This window comes from Pelobates fuscus, chromosome 1 (assembly GCF_036172605.1).
Source record: "Pelobates fuscus isolate aPelFus1 chromosome 1, aPelFus1.pri, whole genome shotgun sequence".
In the NCBI taxonomy this organism is placed as follows: Eukaryota; Metazoa; Chordata; class Amphibia; order Anura; family Pelobatidae; genus Pelobates; species Pelobates fuscus.
In genome coordinates, this window is record NC_086317.1 from 266781506 (window position 1) to 266804369 (window position 22864).

Here is a 22864-nt window from a genome sequence, read left to right on the forward strand (position 1 = left end):
AAGTGAGCCTGGCCGCAGTTTTACCCCTTTGAGCTGCATGTAAGTTTGGAAACAATGCAACAGTCAGACCTGTCAAACTCCCACAGGCTGCTGAAGCTGAGAGGGAAAAGGAGGCACCATATATTAAATGCCTCCTGACAGAGACAATCTGACAGCTTTCTGGGCCGCCGGGCAACATTAGATCTTGGGAACTCTTGGGAATTGTTATAGACAACAAATGATGCAACAATGTGCAATGTCAATCAGCAGTGGCTAAGGCTAGTAAGGTATTGTCATGCATGAAAAAGGGCATTCATTCTCGGGATGAGAATATAATTTTGCCTCTTTATAAATCACTGGTAAGACCACATCTTGAATATGCTGTGCAATATTGGGCACCTGTTCTAAAGAAGGATATTATGGCACCAGAAAAAGTGCAGAGACGGTTACAAAATTAATAAAAGGAATGGAATATTTCAGCTATGAAGAAAGGTTAACAAATTTAAACCTCTTTAGTTTAGAAAAATGTCACCTCAGAGGGGATATGATAACATTATACAAATATATCTGGGGCTAATACAAACCATTGTGTGGAAATCTATTCACAAACCGGACTTTACATAGGACACAAGGTCATGGGTTTAGACTGGAAGAAACAAGATTTCGTCTAAGGCAAATAAAATTTTTTTTTACTGTAAGAACAATAAAGGATGTGGAATTCTCTGCCTGAAGAAGTGGTTTTACAGATACAGATGTTCAAACAGATGTTCAAACAGCAACTAGATGCATACTTGCAAAAACAGAATATTCAAGGATATAATATTTCAATGTAGGGTAATAGTGTCTTGATCCAAGGATTAATCTGACTGCCATTCTGGGGTCAAGAACAATTTTTTTCCCTAGTTTGTTGCAAAATTGGAAGTGCTTTCAACTGGATTTTATTTTGCCTTCTTTTGGATCAACAGCAAAAAACAAATGTGATGGAAGGCCGGACGCAAGTCTCTTTTCAGCTATGTAACTATGTAATCATGACTTATATACAAGTTAAGCCACATAACCAAATATGCCACATAGCATGGATATGTATATTAGTAGGGGCTGTTGATTAGGCATTACTGATGCCACATATTGTATTGAATAATGAAGAAATGCAACCCACTAAAAAAAGCAATTAAAAGTGACTTACTGAACCACTTAAGCCCCCTATGGTTAGTTAATATTAGAAATTATTTCTTGGCTCAGTGGATCAGCTTAGTTTCTGTTATTACAAGCATATAAGCAAAGGTTATTTGTGGATACCTGTCAAATTTCACATCTTTGCAAGATGTAATTATGATAATCCCAGATGTAGCAGCAAGGATTCCTTGTAGGGAGGAAACTATCCTGAAAAATAAACAGGTTGTTGTTGTTAACATTAGTAGCATATGACTATCTGATGCTACCAGGCAGTATTAATTAAAACAGCTAAAGAGGTTCTGTATGATTTCTTTAAATTAAACATGAATTATTTCAATAGATAAATAATAAATAAAATTGCAGAACCATACCAAGATGTTAATAAGAATTTCCGATTAATCATTTTATTCATGTTTTATTTAGATATGTACACACACACACACATGCACACACTATATAAAGGTCCAGACAGGATTTTAGTCAAACCAGGAAAATTTGCCAGGTAGTCCACTATGCTCGTGAACTGAGGACCAGCTGAAAATAAACCTGTATGCCTAACGCTATGCTGTCAATGTCCCTAGATCTACAAAGGTGCGCCCCTGTCCATTTGCCATGACTAAGAAATCTAAGTTTTACACGTTTTTTCACCATTGAACCTCCGTGTACACATTCAAATTTCCTATTGGACAACATTAAATCAATGCTTTACTATGGGGGTCGCCATGTCATGTGATCAAGTTTTGCTTGATCAGTGCAGTGGAAGTGTTTCCAGTGGCTGTTTGTTAAAAAAAACAGAATGCTTTACTTTACATGGCTAAAAGGACAAGGCCACTGCACCCAGCTCACTTAATTGAGATGAAGGTGAATGGGTGACTCTAGTGTCCTTGTAATACTGTTAAATGAGGGGAGGAATTGTGATAATTACGTCGGCCTTTGTGATACTAGCGAACTTACACAATTAATTCCTCCTGCCCCATCTGTAGTGTGGCATTGCAGAGACTAACTTGTTTTTTGTAGTAGTTCTCTTTAATACTTCGGAAGCCACTTGTGAAAGAAAGGGGGATACGGCTTCATACCCCTTGCTTCCTGTCAAAGACACCTACTGTAAAAAGTAGAATACAACATTCATTAGAGTTAGAGGAAGGGAGAGAAGCCACTAGAAACAGGGTGGGTACTGGAGTTATGAATGGACAGTTGGTTAATAAAGGCATGGAAATAAACACAGTAGTGGCTGATGAGGTCATGGGGAGAATCCCAGGCAAATGGGCACTTAGATGCAAGGGTAGGTGGTGTAAGCACGGTTAAAGGATCACTATAGTGTCAGGAAAACAAACCCGATTTCCTGACACTATGTCATCCTTGGGGGACCCTCACCCTCAGGGTCCCCCAACAGTGGCACTGAAGGGGTTAAAACCCGCCTCCACCGCACGCCAAGCTGCAGCCATCCCCACTGGACCACAGGGACATCATGCCAGCAGCCCCACTGGACCCCAGGGACTTGTCAGTGAGTGTATGTGTTTGGCAGTGAGAATGTATCTGTTCTTGTCAATGCAAGTGTATATGTGTTTGTATGTTTGTCTGTAAAAGAGTGTGTTTGTCAGTGAGAGTGTGTGTGTGTCTGTAAAAGAGTGTGTGTGTGTCAGTGTGTGTATCTGTGTCAAGGTTTCTGTGTCACTGTGTGCATCTAAGTATGTGTATGTGCCAGTATGTATCAGTGTGTTTGTATGTGCCTGTGTGTGTGTCTGAGTCTGTCACTGTGTATCTGTGGGTGCAAGTGTGTGTATGTCACTGTGTGTATTTGAGTGTGTATGTGTATTTGTGAGTCAAGGTGTGTGTATCTGTGTGTCAGTGTGTATCTGTGTGCCAGTGTGTGTGTATATCTGTGTGTCAGATACATATACACACTGACACAGAGATACACACACTGGCGCATACAAACACAGATATACACTCCTTGACACCTACCGGCACATGCAAACACAGATACACACACCTTGACACACATATACAAACAGTGTGTTAAAGTGTGTGTATCTGTGTGCCACTATCTGCCAGTGTGTATATCTGTGTGTCAGATTCATACACACTGGCACATACAAACACAGATACACACACCTTGACACACAGATACAAACAGTGTGTTAAGGTGTGTGTATCTGTGTGCCACTATCTGCCAGTGTGTGTATCTGTGTGTCAGATTCATACACACTGGCACATACAAACACAGATACACGCACCTTGATACACAGACACATACAAACAGATAAACATACTTTGAAACAGATGCACACACCTTGACACACAGATACATACATACATACTTACAAACACACACAGATACACAGTGTGTGTCAAGGTGTGTGTATATCTCTGTGCCACTATCTGCCAGTGTGTATCTGTGTGTTAGATTCATACACACTGGCACATACATCACAAATACACACACCTTGACACACAGATACACACCTTGACACACAGATAGATAGATACATATATACACACACAGATACACACTGTGTGTCAAGGTGTGTTTATCTGTCAGTGTGTGTATCTGTGTGCCATTATCTGCCAGTGTGTGTATCTGTGTGTCAGATTCATACACACTGGCACATACAAACACATACACACACCTTGACATAGAGATACACACACACACACAGTGTGTGTATTTGGGTGTCAGATATACAACTGGCGCATACAAGCACAGATATACACACACCGGCACATTTAAAAAAAAAACCAAAAAAAACGGTGCACTTGAATTTTTATTTTTTTTCCGGTGGGTTCAATGATGTTGATACACTATGTCAAAGGGTTCCACGGGAAAAATTAATTGGGACACCCTGGTCTAGGACACTTGCAAAGTAAACAAAGCATAAATAAAAATCCCTGTTATTGGGGACCTTACAGCAATGCCAGATTATCTGACAGATTTGGAAATTAGTGTAGAGGAAGAACAGTCAACACAGTGCAGCTGAAAAAAGAACAGATCCCAAAGGCTGGTTGCTTATGACCTATTTCCTTTCTAGAAGGACAAAACATGAGGACAAGTCCACTGAATATCTAGGTGTATTAGTTATTTGCATTAATATAGCGCCAACCTATTCTGCAGCACTTTACAGGAACAGTAGGTTGATGAGGACCCTGCTTGAGTTAATGTTATTCGTACCAGGAAAAAAAGGTACCTGCCCAGATGACAGATGTCTGTATTACAAATAAAATTATTTCTTTAATAAATTGTTTATCTAAAAATACATTGCTCAATGTTTTTCATACTTTCAACTATGCTATCCTAGTAGTGTTGCTCACAGCTCCAGTATCCTTGCATCCTTGGTATAAATATAGTACAGCTGTAGATCTAATTTGAGAGATTTTACCTTGTCTCCAAGCTACACAGTACTGTAGACACCTAGTGATCTCATTCTGAAATGACTCACTAGAAAAAAATAATAATCCCGGTGCTTATTTGTTTATATTACACTATGCAAGCAATACTTGTTTAGTGGCACTGGTCACCACCTTTACCCACCAGGTATAATTTGTATGCTCTTATTCTCTTCTTCTTCCATTTTTTTGTAGTGATCTGCTTTGAAGAACTTCTGAAAACAATGCCACTAGTCTGTGTGTGTCTTTGTCCGATAAGAAGGTGTATACACCAGCCCTTCAAAGTCCAGGGCTCTAACCTAAGTAAGTTGTTATTGCCATGTAGTTACTTGGCTATAGTTCAGTTGGTTCTGTCTACCCAATTCATTTTACATGACTGAACCTAGAGACACAGAAAACTCACTCTAATGCATGTTGTGTACTTGCAAAGGGAGAGGCAAATGTTTATGGTCCTACAGTAATTTTCCATGTGGGAATACATTCATATTTATGCTCAAAAACGTGGTAGGCTTGGGTTCTACTGTATAAGAAGGGTGTGTGTATAAGGGGCACTACACTGCCCAGATACAAAATAAATAAAAAGCACTGTTTAGTAGACATACCACCAAATTAAAAAATGCCAGCATTTAATTGAGCATTTTATCACAGGAGTTATGCAATCTAAAAACAAATTTCAAAAACTGCAGATCTCTTGTCTGCTGCCTTTGCAAGCCCTCCTCTAATAACCTTACCCAGACTTTCTGTGTCCGTGCAATCACAGACATCCCAATGAAGCTCAATGAGAAGTCTTTGCAAGGCGGGTGCTTGGATCAATTGCTGCCTCTTGAGTTTAGCTCCACTGAGCTTACTAAACCAGGAAGTAATAGGAGTGGTTTTCTGATTGAAAGCTAGGGGGTGTAACCAGGTTACTTTATAAAAGTGTCAATTTATATTGAATTCTGCTCTTTTTCCAAAACGAAAAAATGGGACACATTCTGCACACATAAGGCTTTTCAGCAAGCTAACGTGCTTTAGGGGTCTGCTGTGTCCCTTTAAGGAATATACACATGGTTGATGACTAAAGTGTGGACTGCTGGAAATTGAAAGTGAATTGTAATCTAAAATTATGAAGCTAAAAATGTTATAGTAACATTTGAATTTGCTGCAAATTCACAAGCTTCATGTTTCAAGCATTAAGCAATGTCTAGACAAGGAAATGATCAGCTTAGGATATGCTCAGTTTCTCTCACAAATTTCTGCCCAGCAAAGCTTTATGGGCATTGCATGGGTTTCTGGAAGTTATAGTTCAGTTTTCAGCTTTATAGTTGAAAAGCAGTTAGCAAAAACCCTTATTGTGCTTTTTTTAATACAAAATTGAGCAAAAACTGATTTCATCCAAAACATATAGTTCATAAAAAGTTACGTAGGTGCCTATGGTGTTATTTAACCAGCTCTTGGGAGTTACCTCCAATGCATGGCCTGTAAGATTAGATTGATGGTGGCTATGGAACCCAACAGGAGCAACCAAAATTATACAGTTTATAAAAGACGACACCTCAGGTTATTTAACAAAGATTTTTTTTTACAATTTCCATTCCTCCATTTTATGATCAATCTCTGTCAAAATGTCAGGTAATACCTTTTTTCATGGCAAAACTATTTATTTTCAGCTCTGCCCCAAGTAACAATGCCACCAGAGGGTTGTCTTTTTTTTTTTTTTTTAAATATATGCCAGAAGAAATTAGTTATATGCCAACTTCAGTTTTCAAAATTAGCATTTTGTTGGGTTAATCGGCCTGGCCATTGTCACAGTTTCTGGACTTTAGCAACCCTATATTTGAAGTAACCCCCCCCCCCCACCAGGAAGGTTTGTGATTTACCTGACCCATTATTGGTTATTAAAGGGTTAATGTTGGATTATGTTTAATGTAGCAAACTGTGCTTTAAGAGTCCTGTGCGAATTATAAGGGCTTTTCTGACTATTATTTCATCATGGCTTAGCACTTTAAAATGTGTGAAACTGTTTACTTTCAACTTTTGTTTGACCTTAGAATGAATGCGTCTATTTGTACATGCTATCAACGTATAACAATAGTCACCAGGTGAAGAGATTCAAATCCAGGTGCAGGTATTTTATTTTACTATTGCATTTCCCACATGGAAACAAAGGAACAGGAACAGTACACAACTGCAAATTGTGGAAAGACAATATAAAATGTCATTTTCACTATAACACAATAATGCAATAAGGCTCTACCTGTTTAACTGGATTAAGGAACATGTGAATCTATTACTACTGGTTCCTAAAATTACTAATATCCAGCACTAACAGTTTGGTAGGACCCTGTTGTATTGGCTTTTAAAGTTGCCCAAAAAGCAACATAAAGTACTGAGGACAAGAGCCTCTTCCATAAATCATAAAAATAAATCTGTACACTGTACTAGGTTAATAGATATGAAATATCTTACTATTGGGATGTGCATAGAGTTAAGTACATATATATATATATATATATATATATGTACTACACATGCTCCCACAATGCACTCTGCTATTACTTTACTGGGGCATGCAGGTGTGCCAATGTTTGCTCCAAACCACTATTTGAAATAGACTGATTTGGTCCAAACGTTGCAGCTGGACACTTTAGTTCCAATAAATTTGCCTATCTATACCTTGGTAGTGCCTGAACCATTGTCTCTCTTCTGTGACTACAATATATATATATATATATATATACCAACTGCATAAGTCTCAAAGATAACAGGTATCAACTATCTTCAAAGCTATCTAAAAAGTGGGTATACACTTGGCTATCATCTCTGGCTACAAATACACACTGTTTATAGATTACGGTAAATTCCTACAGTATCTCCCCTCTAATAGTGAAAGGAGGCATAGGCACACATTATTGTTATTTGATCCTTCAGAAAGTCCCTAAGAGGACTGAAACGTTGATCTACATCTATAAGTTGGAATAAAGAAAACTCTACTAAGAAAGACCGTGAGTGCAGCCCATTTGTTTTTGAGATTTTATATATATATATATATATATATATATAAAATCTCAAAAACAAATGTATATATATATATATATATACAAAATACAGAATCCAGCGCACTCGCTTATTAACTAAACAATGATTTTTAAATCTTAGAGATTGTAATAGTTTTATATAAAAACACCTCACCTAGGCAAAAAATAATGGGGGTTTAGTTACATTATATGATCATATATTGCATAAGCCTGCCACAACGTCAATGTACCCCATTCTTGGCAGGTCCTATCCTAGTAGCAGCCTAATGCTTGCTCTTGTGAGATTAATCCACTTACTTGGGAAATACTTCCTTACTGGGGACTCTCTGCAAGTCAAGGCTAAATAGGGTCCTGGAATGAGGCACCTGTGACAGGGAGGGGTGCAAAACCAAGGAGTTGGCCTGGGACTCCCAAATATGTAAAAGAAACCAAGAGGGCTGCACTCACCTGAACATGCATATATTATAGGGTGCTGCTGGGGCCAAAATATACAAAATACAGAATCCAGCGCACTCGCTTATTAACTAAACAATGATTTTTAAATCTTAGAGATTGTAATAGTTTTATATAAAAACACCTCACCTAGGCAAAAAATAATGGGGGTTTAGTTACATTATATGATCATATATTGCATAAGCCTGCCACAACATATATATATATATATATCAGCAAATTATTGTATTATTATTGTAATCAGATACATAGGATAAAAGAGTATTTATCTTTATTAATTACTCTTGGACCATTACATATTCCATTCTAATTTTTAAAAAATGTGTTTGCCATCCTTTTTAAATGTTAACAATTGTTTCAAGTTTACATGGTATCCCCTTTCTTGTAATATTTCTGAAAGGGTCTGCAATATTAAACTACCATTGCCTTGCAGTAAGTGTGACAAAATACAGAAATACAACAGTATACTATCCTGTGTCTGGTTATTAGTAAGGCAATGTGACAAAATGTTTAGTTGTTGAGTTGCACTACGTTTATTACGTTTTCAGTAGATCCATTCTCCAACACGTTGGTTATCTTATTGTATTAGCTCTATATAATAGACCTCACTAACATTCTCTGCTGAGTAAATAATGTGTATTTATCTTTACACCACAAGGTGAAGGACTTCCAAGGGCTTCCTTCAATAGGGCCTGACTATACCTGCCTACACGCTATCAGCTAATGGCTTTCAGTGGTTGCAGCATAGTGATAATATGGAGTTATCCACAACGTTTGAGCTCAAGGAATTTAGACCAACATATTATACTGTGGTAATCTCCCACTACAAGACTTCCAAGCATTCTTTGTATCATCAGAGGACATTTGAGGGCAGTGTGAATAGAGTAGGGATTGCACTGAGATGTTTCATCATTGTTTCAGTATAGTTTTTCCAAATACATTAAATTAAAAACATTTTATAGAATACAGAGCTGTACATTTTTATTGCTAAGTAATTTTTCAAACAGAAAAAGATAAAGAAATATATGGCCCCATGTATAATCAACAGAGTTAAATTAAAATGACATAAAATGAGTCTTTATTGAAAAGCTCCTAAAAGCAACACTCCAGCTTTTGAAACTGACATGCAGGAAGTGCGGAGTGCCACTAGGCAGGGTCGCTACTGATAGGCCAGAGCAGTCATCTGACACTCTATGACTATGTCAACCCGTAGCTCTAGATTCATAACAAATTATGCACCTTTTTATGAATGGTGAGCTGTATGAATGCCTATAGCAGAATAGTTCACTTTTGAGATCTACTAACACAATCTTGGTCGACAGGAATAAATAAATAGAGAATATATGCATAACAGTATTATGTATGGCTTTGGTATAATTAATAAATATATTGTGTCATATGAAGATTGTTACGTTGATTAACCATTGTGGAGGGGACTTTTTTGGTCTGCATCCTATTACGCACATGGCCAGAAATTTCTGTGTGAACCATCACTAACCCAAGTCCAGAAAAATGCACAATATTTTATGTTCACAACTGCTTCAGGCCTGCTTAATTTAATGTTGAAATTGGAATATTTTCTATGGAAAATTCTATGTATCAATTATATATATGTAATATTTACTCAAGTGAACCAAATAAATTAACTGACAATCTAGAGATCAACAATACCACAAGTTGAGATAATTACCACACACAAAGTCAGCTGAGGTAACTAGTGTTTTAGATCAAGTACATTACATTTTCTTCGACGTTTTACTTGATAAATGTTGATCTAGCTAAACAAAATACTTAAAAAAAAAAAAAAAAAAAACTTAAGCATGCTAACTTGCTGAAGTGGCTTTATGTGTGAAGATTGTGCTCGGAACAGTTTTTGTTAAATCGCTCCGAAATAACTGGATTTAAAAAACAAACAAAAAAACTGGTTATGGTTGAAACTTTGCCAGTCCAAGGCTTGGAATCAGAATTTTTATTTATTTTTTTGTCAATCTTTATTTTTGAAGTGCAAGCGATTACATAGAAACGTGCAGTGCCACAACAACATCTGCATGCAGTTCAACTATTACCATATCTTCACATTGGTATGGCATACTGTAGAGCACATGTTTGTAATAAAGGGGGGAAAAAAGGAGAGATTGTAGGAGTACAAAAGTGGCTGATATATATCAAGCTTTTCTAGCGAGTGATCCTAAGTAAGTTCCAGCAGTACTACTCGTGGCTGATTAAGAGTGTGTTAGCGTAGCTGGTGTGGGTGTAAAGGGAAGAGTAAGCTGTGGTGTATCAAATGTAGAGTAACTGGGAAATAATATTGCTGATGCCCTTAGATTGTAGATGCATATAACACGAGCAAGATTAACATGGCGTAGAGTAGCAAGACAACTCGGCTAGCAAGAGTAACAGGATTAGGAGATCATCCTATAATTATGTCCCAGGTTCATTAATTGTACCCCTGTCCTCCGAGGTAGTAGGGGCGATTTAAGTATGTCTAAATCAGGTAGGCCCTTGGTGGTCTAGTAAGAGTGTGCGTTAGCTAAATATGTGGGTGTTGTTCAAACAATAGCATCAGGAGCATTATAATATAACATTGAAGAGTTATTCGGTGCATAGGACAAGATTGCCTGCGGAGCAATCTGAAGTGCAATTGTAAACTTAAATGCAAAAGGTAAAATAGCATAAACCGTATAAATATCATTAAACAAGCAACGATATGAAGCACGGTCATATTCAGGTTACGGAGTCCCGTTTCCCTCCGGGAATAAAAGGAGGGATGTTGTCAACATCTTTTTCTGGCGATTGGATTGTTTAACACATATTTGGTGCCTGCTTCTGATTTCTAAGATCTCTCTTATCATAAGTGTTACACTTTTTAACAAACCCGTTTAGCGCTATCCACTACTTTGGGTTAGATGTTGTTAACATCCCCGACTCGTCGAGAAGGTGTCGCCGGATCCGGCATTGGAAGGCCCGGGGCCTGTAGGAATCGCAGACCCTCCGAAGGGTTAGTAGCTTTGAAGGATTTTCCATCTTTGGAGCATACTAGCGCTCTTGGGTTAGTCCATCTGTAAGGAAGGCCAGCAGTTTGTAGGGGCTGAGTGATAGGGCTCATTGTTTTTCGCCACAAAAGTGTGGCATTGCTTAGATCCTGGTAGAAGGTAAGTGAGTGAGTCTCGAACTGGAATGGGGTTTTCCCCCGCACGGCCTGCAACAGCCTTTGTTTCTCCGCATAGGACCGGCAGCAGATTATGGGGACAGTATTTGGCGTTTGCGAGAATGTTGCAATGCGATAGAGTCCGTCGTAAGCTAACTGTTTAGCGCGTTGGGGTCGGGGCCAAGCAAGCATGGCCGACGGACGTGTTTGAGGGGAGCTCCTCATACAACCACGGCAAAACACACAAACGACAACCCAGCAACCGTCAAACTGAAGCCAAAGAGCTCAAATCTGAACCACACGCCGAGGGGGAACTCTCACGGGTGACTGAGGAGCCCCGTCCAGGGTCTGCGACCTAAACTACCCACTACGGCCTACCTGACTGGCAGACCTCTTGGAGGAGAGACGCGGCCGGTCTTCCAGCCACCCGCCGTCAGAATACTATAATCGACCTGATCCCCCCCCCCCAGACCAGAGGGTGATATCCCGGTCACACAAGGGGGCGCAGCAACTAAAAAGCACAAAGGACTCACCAAACCCCCAAAATACTCCTTCACGACAAGCAGAAACTAAAATGGCGCCAGCGGAGGAGAGCACATGGAGGCCTGCTTGGGAGGCACACTTTAATGCAGCCTTTGAGAAAATCTGCATAGCGTTCTGGTGCTGGATTGAATCCCGTGCAGCACAGATACAGCCACCGCTGACCCCGGTGAATAGGCACCAGCAAACAACCCGAATCGCCCAGCAGCCCCCAAATCCGGAGACATGCCGGGCGCAGGGCACTAGTGTCCCAGCACAACGCACCACCCACGTGGACACCGCTGCGGATTTAACCGCTCACCCTTCATCTGAGCTGGGCGCTCACCAGGAGGAACACCTCCACAGCCTGCCATACCCCCATGGAGAAGATCGGTACCCGTTGGAACCCTGGGCCCACGATCCTGTTGATGGGATCAATGGCAAACAGGCACGAGCGCCTACTAAGGCCTCAGGCCGAAGATGGGCGGTTTCTGGAAGCAGTGACACCACGGCATCGGAAAGTCCCAGCCGACCTTACCGTTGGAGAAGGCACTGCGGCAGTCGGGAATGGACCTCCGGCACGGAAGAAACCCACGAGGCTGCCATCCTGAGACTCAGCAGACAAGCTCCCAGCAGCCAAACGGCATTCGCACCTTGCAGAGTGGGCTGAGTACACTGACAGATAATAAAGGACATATTAGCTAGTGCCTGGTGTCCTTACTGGCGCTTGGCTAGGACTTGAGACAGTAATCCTAATAATGCCTATCGATAGCACCAAAAGAATGTTCCTGCATCCAGAGCAATGCCTCCCATTACCTCCATTGCCTAGCTTACCACGACCCCATGCGGTTTCTTGACAAGCAAGTAACATAATATAACACTGTTTAAAACAACGATTAGTCGTATCGGTTTACTTATAACACGCTCTGCTCATAATGCACTATGCCTGCCTCCCATCAGTCAGTCAGAGTAATCAGTCAGAGTAATCTCTCACCATAGCACTCTGCAGTTGAGTTTAGCCTGTGTAAATATGTTTGACTGTTGTGAAACTGTGGCAGCTTCTCGTTAATCGAATCTGAGCATTTAACCTGTAATGTGACAAGCTTAAAATGCCATGCTTATAAGCACTGAAACAGAACCGGAGTTGTTTAATATATAGCATGCCTAATCAGTTATATGGTACACATGTAGACTACCATTTGAGCAATCATTAATTAACCCTTGCAACCATTTCCCGAACAAATGCTTGTGTTGTTATGGTACGCTTACCTAATATAAAAAGAGGCTGCCTCTCATAGGAGATGCTACATTGTATTATGAGACCCCAATCTGTATGGAAAACGTACATCCCCTCTTCTTTATTCTGTATCCCATTTCACAAATGCCTCAATAAAAGAAAGATTGACAAACCCCCCCCCAAAAACTGTTTAGCGTGTTTGGCTGGGAGGATAGATGCGATAAGTCGCCTGATGAGATGTGGTAGCTCGTCAGTGGCTACTGAGTCATTCACAACCCGAATTTTGACGTTCTTTTGTCTGCTCTTGTCTTCAAGTGCATCCATTCTGGCAGCTAGTTAGGAGTGTGAAGTTTGCAGGTGCTGTATTGATTCCTCTTGAGTAGTCATACTTTGCTTCAGGTCAGCAGTGTCCTCCTCAGATGCTCGGAGGCGTTCTGTGACTGCTTGTAGTTCAGTTTTAAGCAGGTTGATCTCTGCAAAGAACATGTCCTGCAAGTGTGCCAGTAGGTCATGTATATCCTGCTTTGTCACAGGTGGTTCTGCTCCAGGCGCAGCCGTCTCCACTACTGGGCTGGGAGTAGTCTCCTGCCGGGGTGTGTGAAGTTTCCCGAGTCGAGGCCAGCATCTGGCTAATATTGTGGTTTGAGGCAGCCGCAGCAGGCTTCTGGGATTTGCGGCCCATTGTGGGTTCTGGTATGCCCCAAGGTAGGTTGGCTGCTTGTGGGGCCGAGTCAAAGTCGTCCCCGTCCCAGGGGGTAATGTGCGGCAGCCGCGGGATTCCTGCCCGGTAGGCCCAAGGCACTCTGCGCTAGGTTTTCATGTCGAAGTGTATTAAAAAAGGCATCCACGGGTCCGGTGTGCGGTCCCCAGTACAAAGATCGCTGTTGTGTCCCTGGATGCTGGGTGGTTTGCAAGTCAAGGGCTATAGATCGATTTTGTAACGATAAACTGGGTGAAATGGCGTCTGCTCCTGAACGCTGCTAGCAACGCCCCCGAAATCTAAATTTTGACCACATACAATCTGGTCCTGCCGGTGATGGTGAGTTTTGTCTAACAAGGCTTTTTTTTTTTAGGAGAAATATATATCATGTCCTTTTTTTAAAACTAATTATGACAGCAGAGTGTGTATCTATTGTTTTGATCAGAAAGTTGTAATGTTGTTGATTGCCTTTTATCAATAATTGCACCGTGTTATGTTACTGACATTTACTTGAGCAGCGTTTATTCCCCATAACACTTTTATGTTGGAATGTTATCCTTTCGGATTTATAGATTTGATGCTTACCAGGAGCTGCAGATGTTTATTTGAAGAATCATTTCTGACTGGATGTTTGGAAAGAATTGTCCAAGGTGCGCATGTACCTTTTTCTTCAATTTACTTTTGTGTAACAGAACCAGATCTGCTTCCAATTAACCTATTTATTTTCCCTGTGTTCTACATATCAAGTTTTTGTTTTAAACTTCCATTGAAGAAGGAAGCATTCAATGTCTTTAGCTTGCCACGGAAAATTGTTCTTATTTTTAATTTGAAAAGATTTCTGTTTTGGGTGTTACTTTTATTTATTAATTTTATGCATACTATTTTTATGGTCTGTAATGGAAGCCACAGTGTCCAACAATCTCACGTGGCTTAGCTATTGGTCTTTATATTGCACAGGCCATGGTGTTTACCAACTGCACTGCTCATAGTGGCCGGCGATTATTAGCAAGTGACAGGGCTATAAATGACTAATGTCTAGAAGAGAGACAATATTTACAATCTCCTATAATTGCAATGGCAGATCAACAGCCAACTTACAGTCTTATTCTACCAAATTTATCTAGAGAACTGTAGTGTTCATTTAAACTGTGAATTTGGCCCACGTTAGTGGAATGGGATCATTTCTCAATTCAAACTATTTTCTGTCTTGCTAATTTTACTTAAATCGCGTAATCTGGTTACATTTATCATCATTTATTTGGTAAACAACTAGCTTATCAGATGAACCATTTTAAAATGTTTACCATCTTACGCAATGTTTTTTTTTGTATTTCACAATGATTGTATATGTATCACATCTAAAATTAGTGTTGAGTACCTAAAAGAATAAAGACAAATCTCTAAATAATGTCTCACAACACCGAGGCGATTATTCATCCAAAATAAACACACAAACAAACTTAATAAATGAAATCCAAAACTTAATTCTGCAAGTCACGGTATGAATGTCTGGGAGTATTAAGTGCAATTCTAGTATACTCAATTACCGCTTGGGTTAAAATGCTCAGCACTTTAAACTAGGAATAGATCTCACATTGCAAGAATGGGTAAGGAGTGTCCCCCAAACCTAACCACTCAGCGGAAACGTCCTTTTAGATGCCAAAGAAAGTGTCAGAAGTTTGCCTCAAAGTTGATATTTTAATTTTTTTACGTGAATTATACATAGAAACATAGAATGTGAGGGCAGATAAGAACCCATCTAGTCTGCCCAATTTTCGATAATACTTTAATTAGCCCCTGGCCTTATCTTAAGTTTAGGATAGCCTTAGGCCTATCCCATGCATGCTTAAACTCCTTTACTGTGTTAACCTTTACCACTTCAGCTGGAAGGCTATACCATGCGTCCACTACCCTCTCTGTAAAGTAAAACTTCCTAAAATTATTTTTAAACCTTTGCCCCTCTAAATTAAGACTAGGTCCTTTTGTTGTGGTTGTTTTTCTTCTTTTAAATATGGTCTCCTTCTTTACGGTGTTTATTCCCTTTATGTATTTAAATGTTTCTATTCCCTGTCTTGTCTTTCCTCTAAGCTATACATGTTAAGATCCTTTGACCTTTCCTGGTAAGTTTTATCATGAAATCCACAAACCAGTTTAGTAGCCCTTCTCTGAACTCTTTCTAAAGTATCAATATCCTTCTGAAGATATGGTCTCCAGTACTGCATACAATACTCCAAGTGAGGTCTCACCAGTGTTCTGTACAATGGCATGAGCACTTCTTTCTTTCTACTGCTAATACCACTCGCTCAAGAATTCTGCTAGCATTTCCTGCTGCTCTATTACATTGTTTGCCTACTTTTAAGTCATCAGAAATTATTACCCCCAAATCCCTTTCCTCAGATGTTGAGGCTAGTAGGGTGTGAAATATTCTATAGTCTGCCTTTGGGTTTTTACGCCCAAGATGCATTATCTGCACTTATCCACATTAAATGCCATTTGCCACAGCTCTAACCATTTTTCCAATTTACCTAAATCATTTACCATTTGGCTTATTTTCTTTTATAAATACAAATATTTTAATGCCTTTATAATACATTTTAAATGTCACTTTCTTTAAAAACATACTCTCAAGACTTCTTGATATTGTATGAAGATGACATCACATAAGGTAACATGCATGATGTCATCACTACATGTAAACCAAACTACAAGGTAGTGTGGAATTGATTCAGCCTGTTTATGTGGCCAACAAATAGGCAGTGAATGTAGGTGGCAAGTATTATACTGAATTTCACATCAATCATGTTTCAAGCATACAAGGAATTTTAGCAAGGATATCTTTAAAACAATAGAATACAGATCTTTTAATATGTTTAATATTTAATACTTCCTTAAACTCAACTTGTTTTAAAACTGAAATCCTGGTCTTTCCTCCCTTAAGTGTTGATACACCTGTGTCTGTTTCCCTCCAGGTCAATGGTGCTACAATCAGCTCCACCACGCAGGCTCGCTGCCTAGGTGTTCTGTTTGACTCCGACCCCTCCTTCACGCCTCATGTTCAGTCTATCGCCAACTACTGCGGCTTCCATCTCAAAAACATTGCGCGCATCCAACCCTACTTAACACCAGATGCAACTAAGGTGCTGGTCCATTCCACTGTCCTTTCTCGCCTTGACTACTGTAATCCGCTTCTCAGTGGTCTTACGTGCTCCCAACTTGCGCAGTTACAGTCCATAATGAATGCGGCGGCAAGGCTCTTCTTCCTGTCCGCCTGCACCTCCCATGCCTCACCCTTCTGTCAGTCCCTACATTGGCTTCCTGTAAGATATAGGGCTCAATTTAACATTCTGGTTCTTGCTTTCAAATCTCTACATAATGCCTATCTATCCCACCTATCTATCCTCCCTAATACACAAGTAAGTCCCATTAAGGCCCTTATTCATTGCTCAAGACTTACGTCTATCTTCTGTCCGTACTCCCACTTCCGATGCTCGCCTTCAAGACTTCTCAAGGACTGCACTGTTCCTGTGGAACTCACTTCCCTCCTCCGTTAGATGCTCACCCAGTCGCCACTCCTTCAAAAAATCATTAAAAACCCACTTCTTCATAAAAGCGTATCAATTAAACTGTTAATAGCTCCCGACTGATTCCTCTCTTGCAATACTATCCTTACCTTTTGTGTCACTTTACCCCACTCCATCTAGCATGTAAGCTCATTGAGCAGGGCCCTCAACCCCTCTGTTCCTGTGTGTCCAACTTGACTGGTTACAACTACATGTTTGTTCGTCCACCCACTGTAAAGCACTGCAGAATTTGTTGGCACTATATAAATAATAACATAATAATAATAATAGCTGACTTGAGGTTATGATAAGCATAAATATTCAAGTATGCAACACTGTGAATTGGTCTTAGGCGACACTTCAAGTAGCCTAACCACTAAAGTGCTTAGTAGTGCTCATGGTACCAGGAGTGCCTTGACCCCCCTCCATTGTAAGAATTCAAAAATGTTCCAATGGTTTGACTTGTTACCTGGTATTTGTCAAGCGTTGTACCCCCATTGCCACTAGAATCACTGGAAGCCAGCTCTTGCGCAGCTAAACTGTGCTAGAAAGAGCAATTAGCTGATGATCCCTGCTTAGGAACTTCTGACTCGTAGTAGTATATGAGTGATGTTCAGTGGTCCTCAGCACAACTATTTAACAACACTTTGACTCCATATAACAGGGGGTAGCTGATAGCTACAGCTGTAGGTTTTGGTGTTTAGAGTGTCTCTTTAATTTGAGAAATAATTTATAATTTTTCTAAAAAGAGAGATGTGTAACATCTCAATGAAATGCTCTGGATGCATGTTCCTGTAGTTTTAACCTTGCAGGTTTTGTAGAAACTGCAATGCTGCAGGGTTAAACATCTCTTGTGGTTGTCTTCCTGACAGCCACTAGAGGTGCTTCCTGAGAAACAATCTTGTAAAACTTGGTCATGGGACGTTGCAGCTCACAGGAAAACATTAAATTAAACACTTTCCTTTGAGAAGCATTTGGTTGCACACGTGGCATTTACCGTGCATGCACATCAGTACCAAATGTTCCTCAATATGGAGAGTTTAATTAGACCATCTGCAAGAGACCCTGTGTGTTGTCACAGGCGGAAGAGAGGCCGGCAATGCAGAGGGAGTCATGGAGCTGGAGAATAATTAAGTAAAAACTTTCTTTCTAGATTTGTTACTATATTTAAAAACTTTAAAACCATAAACATGTTTGTGTTTCTAAAATAAGCCAGTTTTGTTTACATACCCATAGAATACAAAACTGGACCTATTGCTTTGGGAAAGTGCCGACGTCATATAATTTTATTACAGGTCATGCAATTTAGTCCTTTTGTAAATCTTCCAAGATTTGCCAAAACTGACGTGTGGTTTTTTGTTATTTTGCCACCCTGACCAAGCTATAATGAAGTTGACATCAGACGTACAGGATAATATTCGGAGCAGTTATTCTAGAATTTTCTTTAAAAGACAACTATCACCTGATAACTATTTTTTAATATAATCAAGTCTTGAAAAAGTTACATTTTAAAAAAAAAATTAAGTATATGTACAAAATGAAAAAAAAAAATCCTTTAGTGATAGGATCCTTCAGCTGTAAATACACATTTTGTCAGACAGTGTTTGAATACCGAAAGTCTCCATGATCTTCCCAAATTCAGTCCCGGCACAGAAACCGGGAAGACCAGAGAGATTAGCTGTCAGTTTTCAAACACTGTCCAACCAATGGTGCATCTATGTGGCTCAAGGTTCCTATCACTAAAGATAGAAATGTATTTTTGTTTTGTTTTTTACATATACTTTAGATTAATGAAGCAGTTTTGGTGTGTAGATCATGCTGCTGCAGTTTAACTGCTCAATTCTCTGCCATTCAGGAGTTAAATCACTTTGTTTATGCAGCCCTAGTCACACCTCCCTGCATGTGACTTACACAGCCTTCCAACACTTCCTGCAAAGAGTCATCTAATGTTTACACTTTCTATATTGAAAATACTGTTTCATTTTGAATTTCTTATCTCCTGCTCTCTTAATAGCTTTCTAGACCCTGCAGGAGCCTCTTGTATGTAATTACATTTAAATTTACAGAGCAAGAAATAAAAACTTTTAAAGTAACTTACAACTGATTGAAAGTGAAATCATTTATTTTCATGCAGGCTATGTGAGTCACAGTCAGGGGAGGTGTGGCTTTGCCTGCATAAACAGAAACAAAAGTGATTTAACTCCTAAATGGTGGAGAATTGAGCAGTGAGACTTCAGGGGCATGATCTATACACCAACACTGCTTCATTAAAGGGACACTCCAGGCACCCAGACCACTTCTGCCCATTGGAGTGGTCTGGGTGCCAACTCCCACCAGCCTTAACTCTGCAAGTGTAATTATTGCAGTTTTTATAAAAATTACCTTGTAGGGTTAAGTCCTCCTCTAGTGGCTGTCTATCAGACAGCCACTAGAGGGACTTCCGTGTTCTTAGAACATGAAAAGTGTTTTAAACAACGCCGGAAACCCCATAGGAAAGCATTGAATAATGCTTTCTTATAGGGAGGACTGATGAGCGCGCGGCCACTGATGAGCGCGCGGCCACTGCGGCGCATGCGCATTAGGTCTCCCCCGCCGGCTGACGTCAGCAGGGGAGGAGCATGGGCGGAGCCTGGCACAGCGCCGAGGGACATCAGCGCTGGATTCAGGTAAGTCACTGAAGGGGTTTTAAACTCTTCAGCAACATGGAAAGGGGGGTGGGAGGGAGACAGATATGTTTTCCTGGCACTGCAGAGTGCCTTTAAGCCAAAGTTGTTTTGCTGACTATAGTGTCCCTTTAATTTTAAAAAAACTTGATAAAAGTATTATTATACTACAAAATAGTTTTTATGTGACAGTTGTCCTTTAAGTCAGTTTAAATCGTGTTTGCTAAGTGTTCTAAATTGTTACAATGTTAAATGAACACATTCTCTTTATAAGTCATTTACCATAATAACTGCATTATAAATCATGTAATCCTGATAATAATAATATAGTATTTTTTTTTTTAAAGGGAACTGAAAATGCACCTAATGACTGAAACGCACCTCAAAACAATGACAAGGCTGCCACCAGTTTTACATGATTGCAAACGGATAGCTGTACACCTCTCTAATTTCTTCATCTGACTTATTGCAGTCTTTTTCTAAATGTGGATTTGTCATTGATTGACAATCCATGTAATAGCATTTTGCATACTGCAGTTTCTTACCTTACGGCAATCTCCAAGAATGTGCTGCTGCAAGAACATCACATGTAATATTTATTTTCAAGGTTAATGTATTATTATTATTATTGTCACTTATATAGTGCCAACAGATTCCATAGTGCTTTACAATATTATGAGAGGGGGATTTAACTATAAAAAGGACAATTACAAAAAAAGTTACGGGAGCTATAGGTTGAAGAGGACCATGCTCAATCGAGCTTACATTCTATAGGATGTACTACATTGGCGGATCCAGGGGAGGGGGGCAACGGGGCAATTGCCCCCCCCGAGATTCTCCCCTGCCGGCTAGTGCAGGGCTGACATTGCCCAAGCGCCAGCCCTGCAATGTGCCTGCGGACCGGGGAGGGAGATCAGTGATCTCCCTCCCCGGTCCGCAGGCACATTACTGACAGCCGACCGGAAGGGGAGGGAGAGAGGACCCGGGAGCTGTTACCAGCAGCTCCTCCGGGTCCTCCTCTCGCGAGATTTGGAGCGTTGCCGCGGTTACCACGGCAACGCTCCAAATCTCGCGAGAGTGAACTCTAGCCCTGGAGCGCGGGCTAGAGTTCACTGGAACCACTGGACCACCAGGGATTCCCCACTGGGACCACCAGGGATCCATAAATATCCCCCCTCCTCCTCAATAAAGGTAAGAAGGGAGGGGGGACATAAATATATTTTATTAACCCCTTAAGGACACATGACATGTGTGACATGTCATGATTCCCTTTTATTCCAGAAGTTTGGTCCTTAAGGGGTTAAATACATTTTTTTTTTTTTTTTTATGAAAAAGCCTCACTGACCCCATACACACACTGACCCCATACACACACTACACACACTGACCCCATACACACACTGACCCCATACACACACTGACCCCATACACACACTACACACACTGACCCCATACACACACTACACACACTGACCCCATACACACACTGACCCCATACACACACTGACCCCATACACACACTACACACACTGACCCCATACACACACTGACCCCATACACACACTGACCCCATACACACACTACACACACTGACCCCATACACACACTACACACACTGACCCCATACACACACTGACCCCATACACACACTGACCCCATACACACACTGACCCCATACACACACTGACCCCATACACACACTACACACACTGACCCCATACACACACTACACACACTGACCCCATACACACACTGACCCCATACACACACTGACCCCATACACACACTGACCCCACACACACTGACCCCACACACACTGACCCCATACACACACTGACCCCACACACACAAACACTGCCCCCGTACACACAAACACTGCCCCCGTACACACAAACACTGCCCCCATACACACAAACACTGCCCCCATACACACAAACACTGCCCCCATACACACAAACACTGCCCCCATACACACACTGTCCCCATACACACACTGTCCCCATATACACACTGTCCCCATATACACACTGTCCCCATATACACACTGTCCCCATGTACACACTGTCCCCATATAAACACGGTCCCCATACACACACTGTCCCCATACACACACTGTCCCCATACACACACTGCCCCATACACACACCAACCCACAAACACTGCCCCACATACAAACACTACACACACTGCCCCCACATACAAACACTGCCCCCCATACAAACACTGCCCACAAACACACACTGCCCACAAACACTGTCCCCATACAACACTGTCCCCATACAACACTGTCCCACAAACACTGTCCCCATACAACACTGTGTCACGACTAGTAATGTGGTCCAGCACGCAGAAACTATGTAAACATATACATAAGTAAGAAAGGGAAAATATTAGGATAGAGCGTAAACCGGACCTTAGAATGGCCGGACTAATACGCTAGAGACAGAGAATGGTCAAAGGGAAAGCCGAGGTCAAGGAAGCCAGAAAATACTCAATACCGATAAAACAAGCCAAGTCAGGGAAACCAGAGATCAGAATAACCAGGGAAACGCCAAGGATCAGGATACCAGGAAATCAGAAACACAGAATCAGCACTTTCAGGAAACCAGGAAACTGAAACCACGACATGGCAAAGTAATGGGGAAAGCTAGGGGTTTAAATACCCCTCTCTAGGCTATGATTGGTCAGAGGGCGACCTCTGACCCCAAAACGTGCGTGTGCGTTGACGTTGTGACGTCACGCACACGTTGGTATAATTCTCGGGGGCGGAGCTAGCAATAGACGCGACCACGCGGTCGGCGCCATCTTGGATTTGGGCGCGATGCCCGGAAGAACTACGTGCGCGGTTCCCGGCTCGCCGACGAGCAGGTAAGCTCGTGTAGTCGGAGCGGTCGTGCCGGTCGGGCACGACCGTGAGGCTCGGCGGGCCGGTGACCGCAACAGTACCCCCCACTCGAAGACCGCGCACCGGGCGGGAAGGACCCGGCTTAAGAGGAAAGCGGTTGTGAAATGACCGGATAAGACGGGG

The 22864-nt window shown here is 41.1% G+C and overlaps 1 protein-coding gene across 1 annotated transcript in view; it reads right to left on the reverse strand.

The window, feature by feature from the left end:
* TLCD3A (TLC domain containing 3A) overlaps positions 1-22864 on the reverse strand; it is a 51969-nt gene that overhangs the window by 17299 nt on the left and 11806 nt on the right. Inside the window, exon 2 of the mRNA XM_063444589.1 lies at positions 1279-1362. Within this exon, the coding sequence (XP_063300659.1) occupies positions 1279-1362 (84 nt within the window). The remainder of the gene's footprint in view (positions 1-1278; positions 1363-22864) is intronic.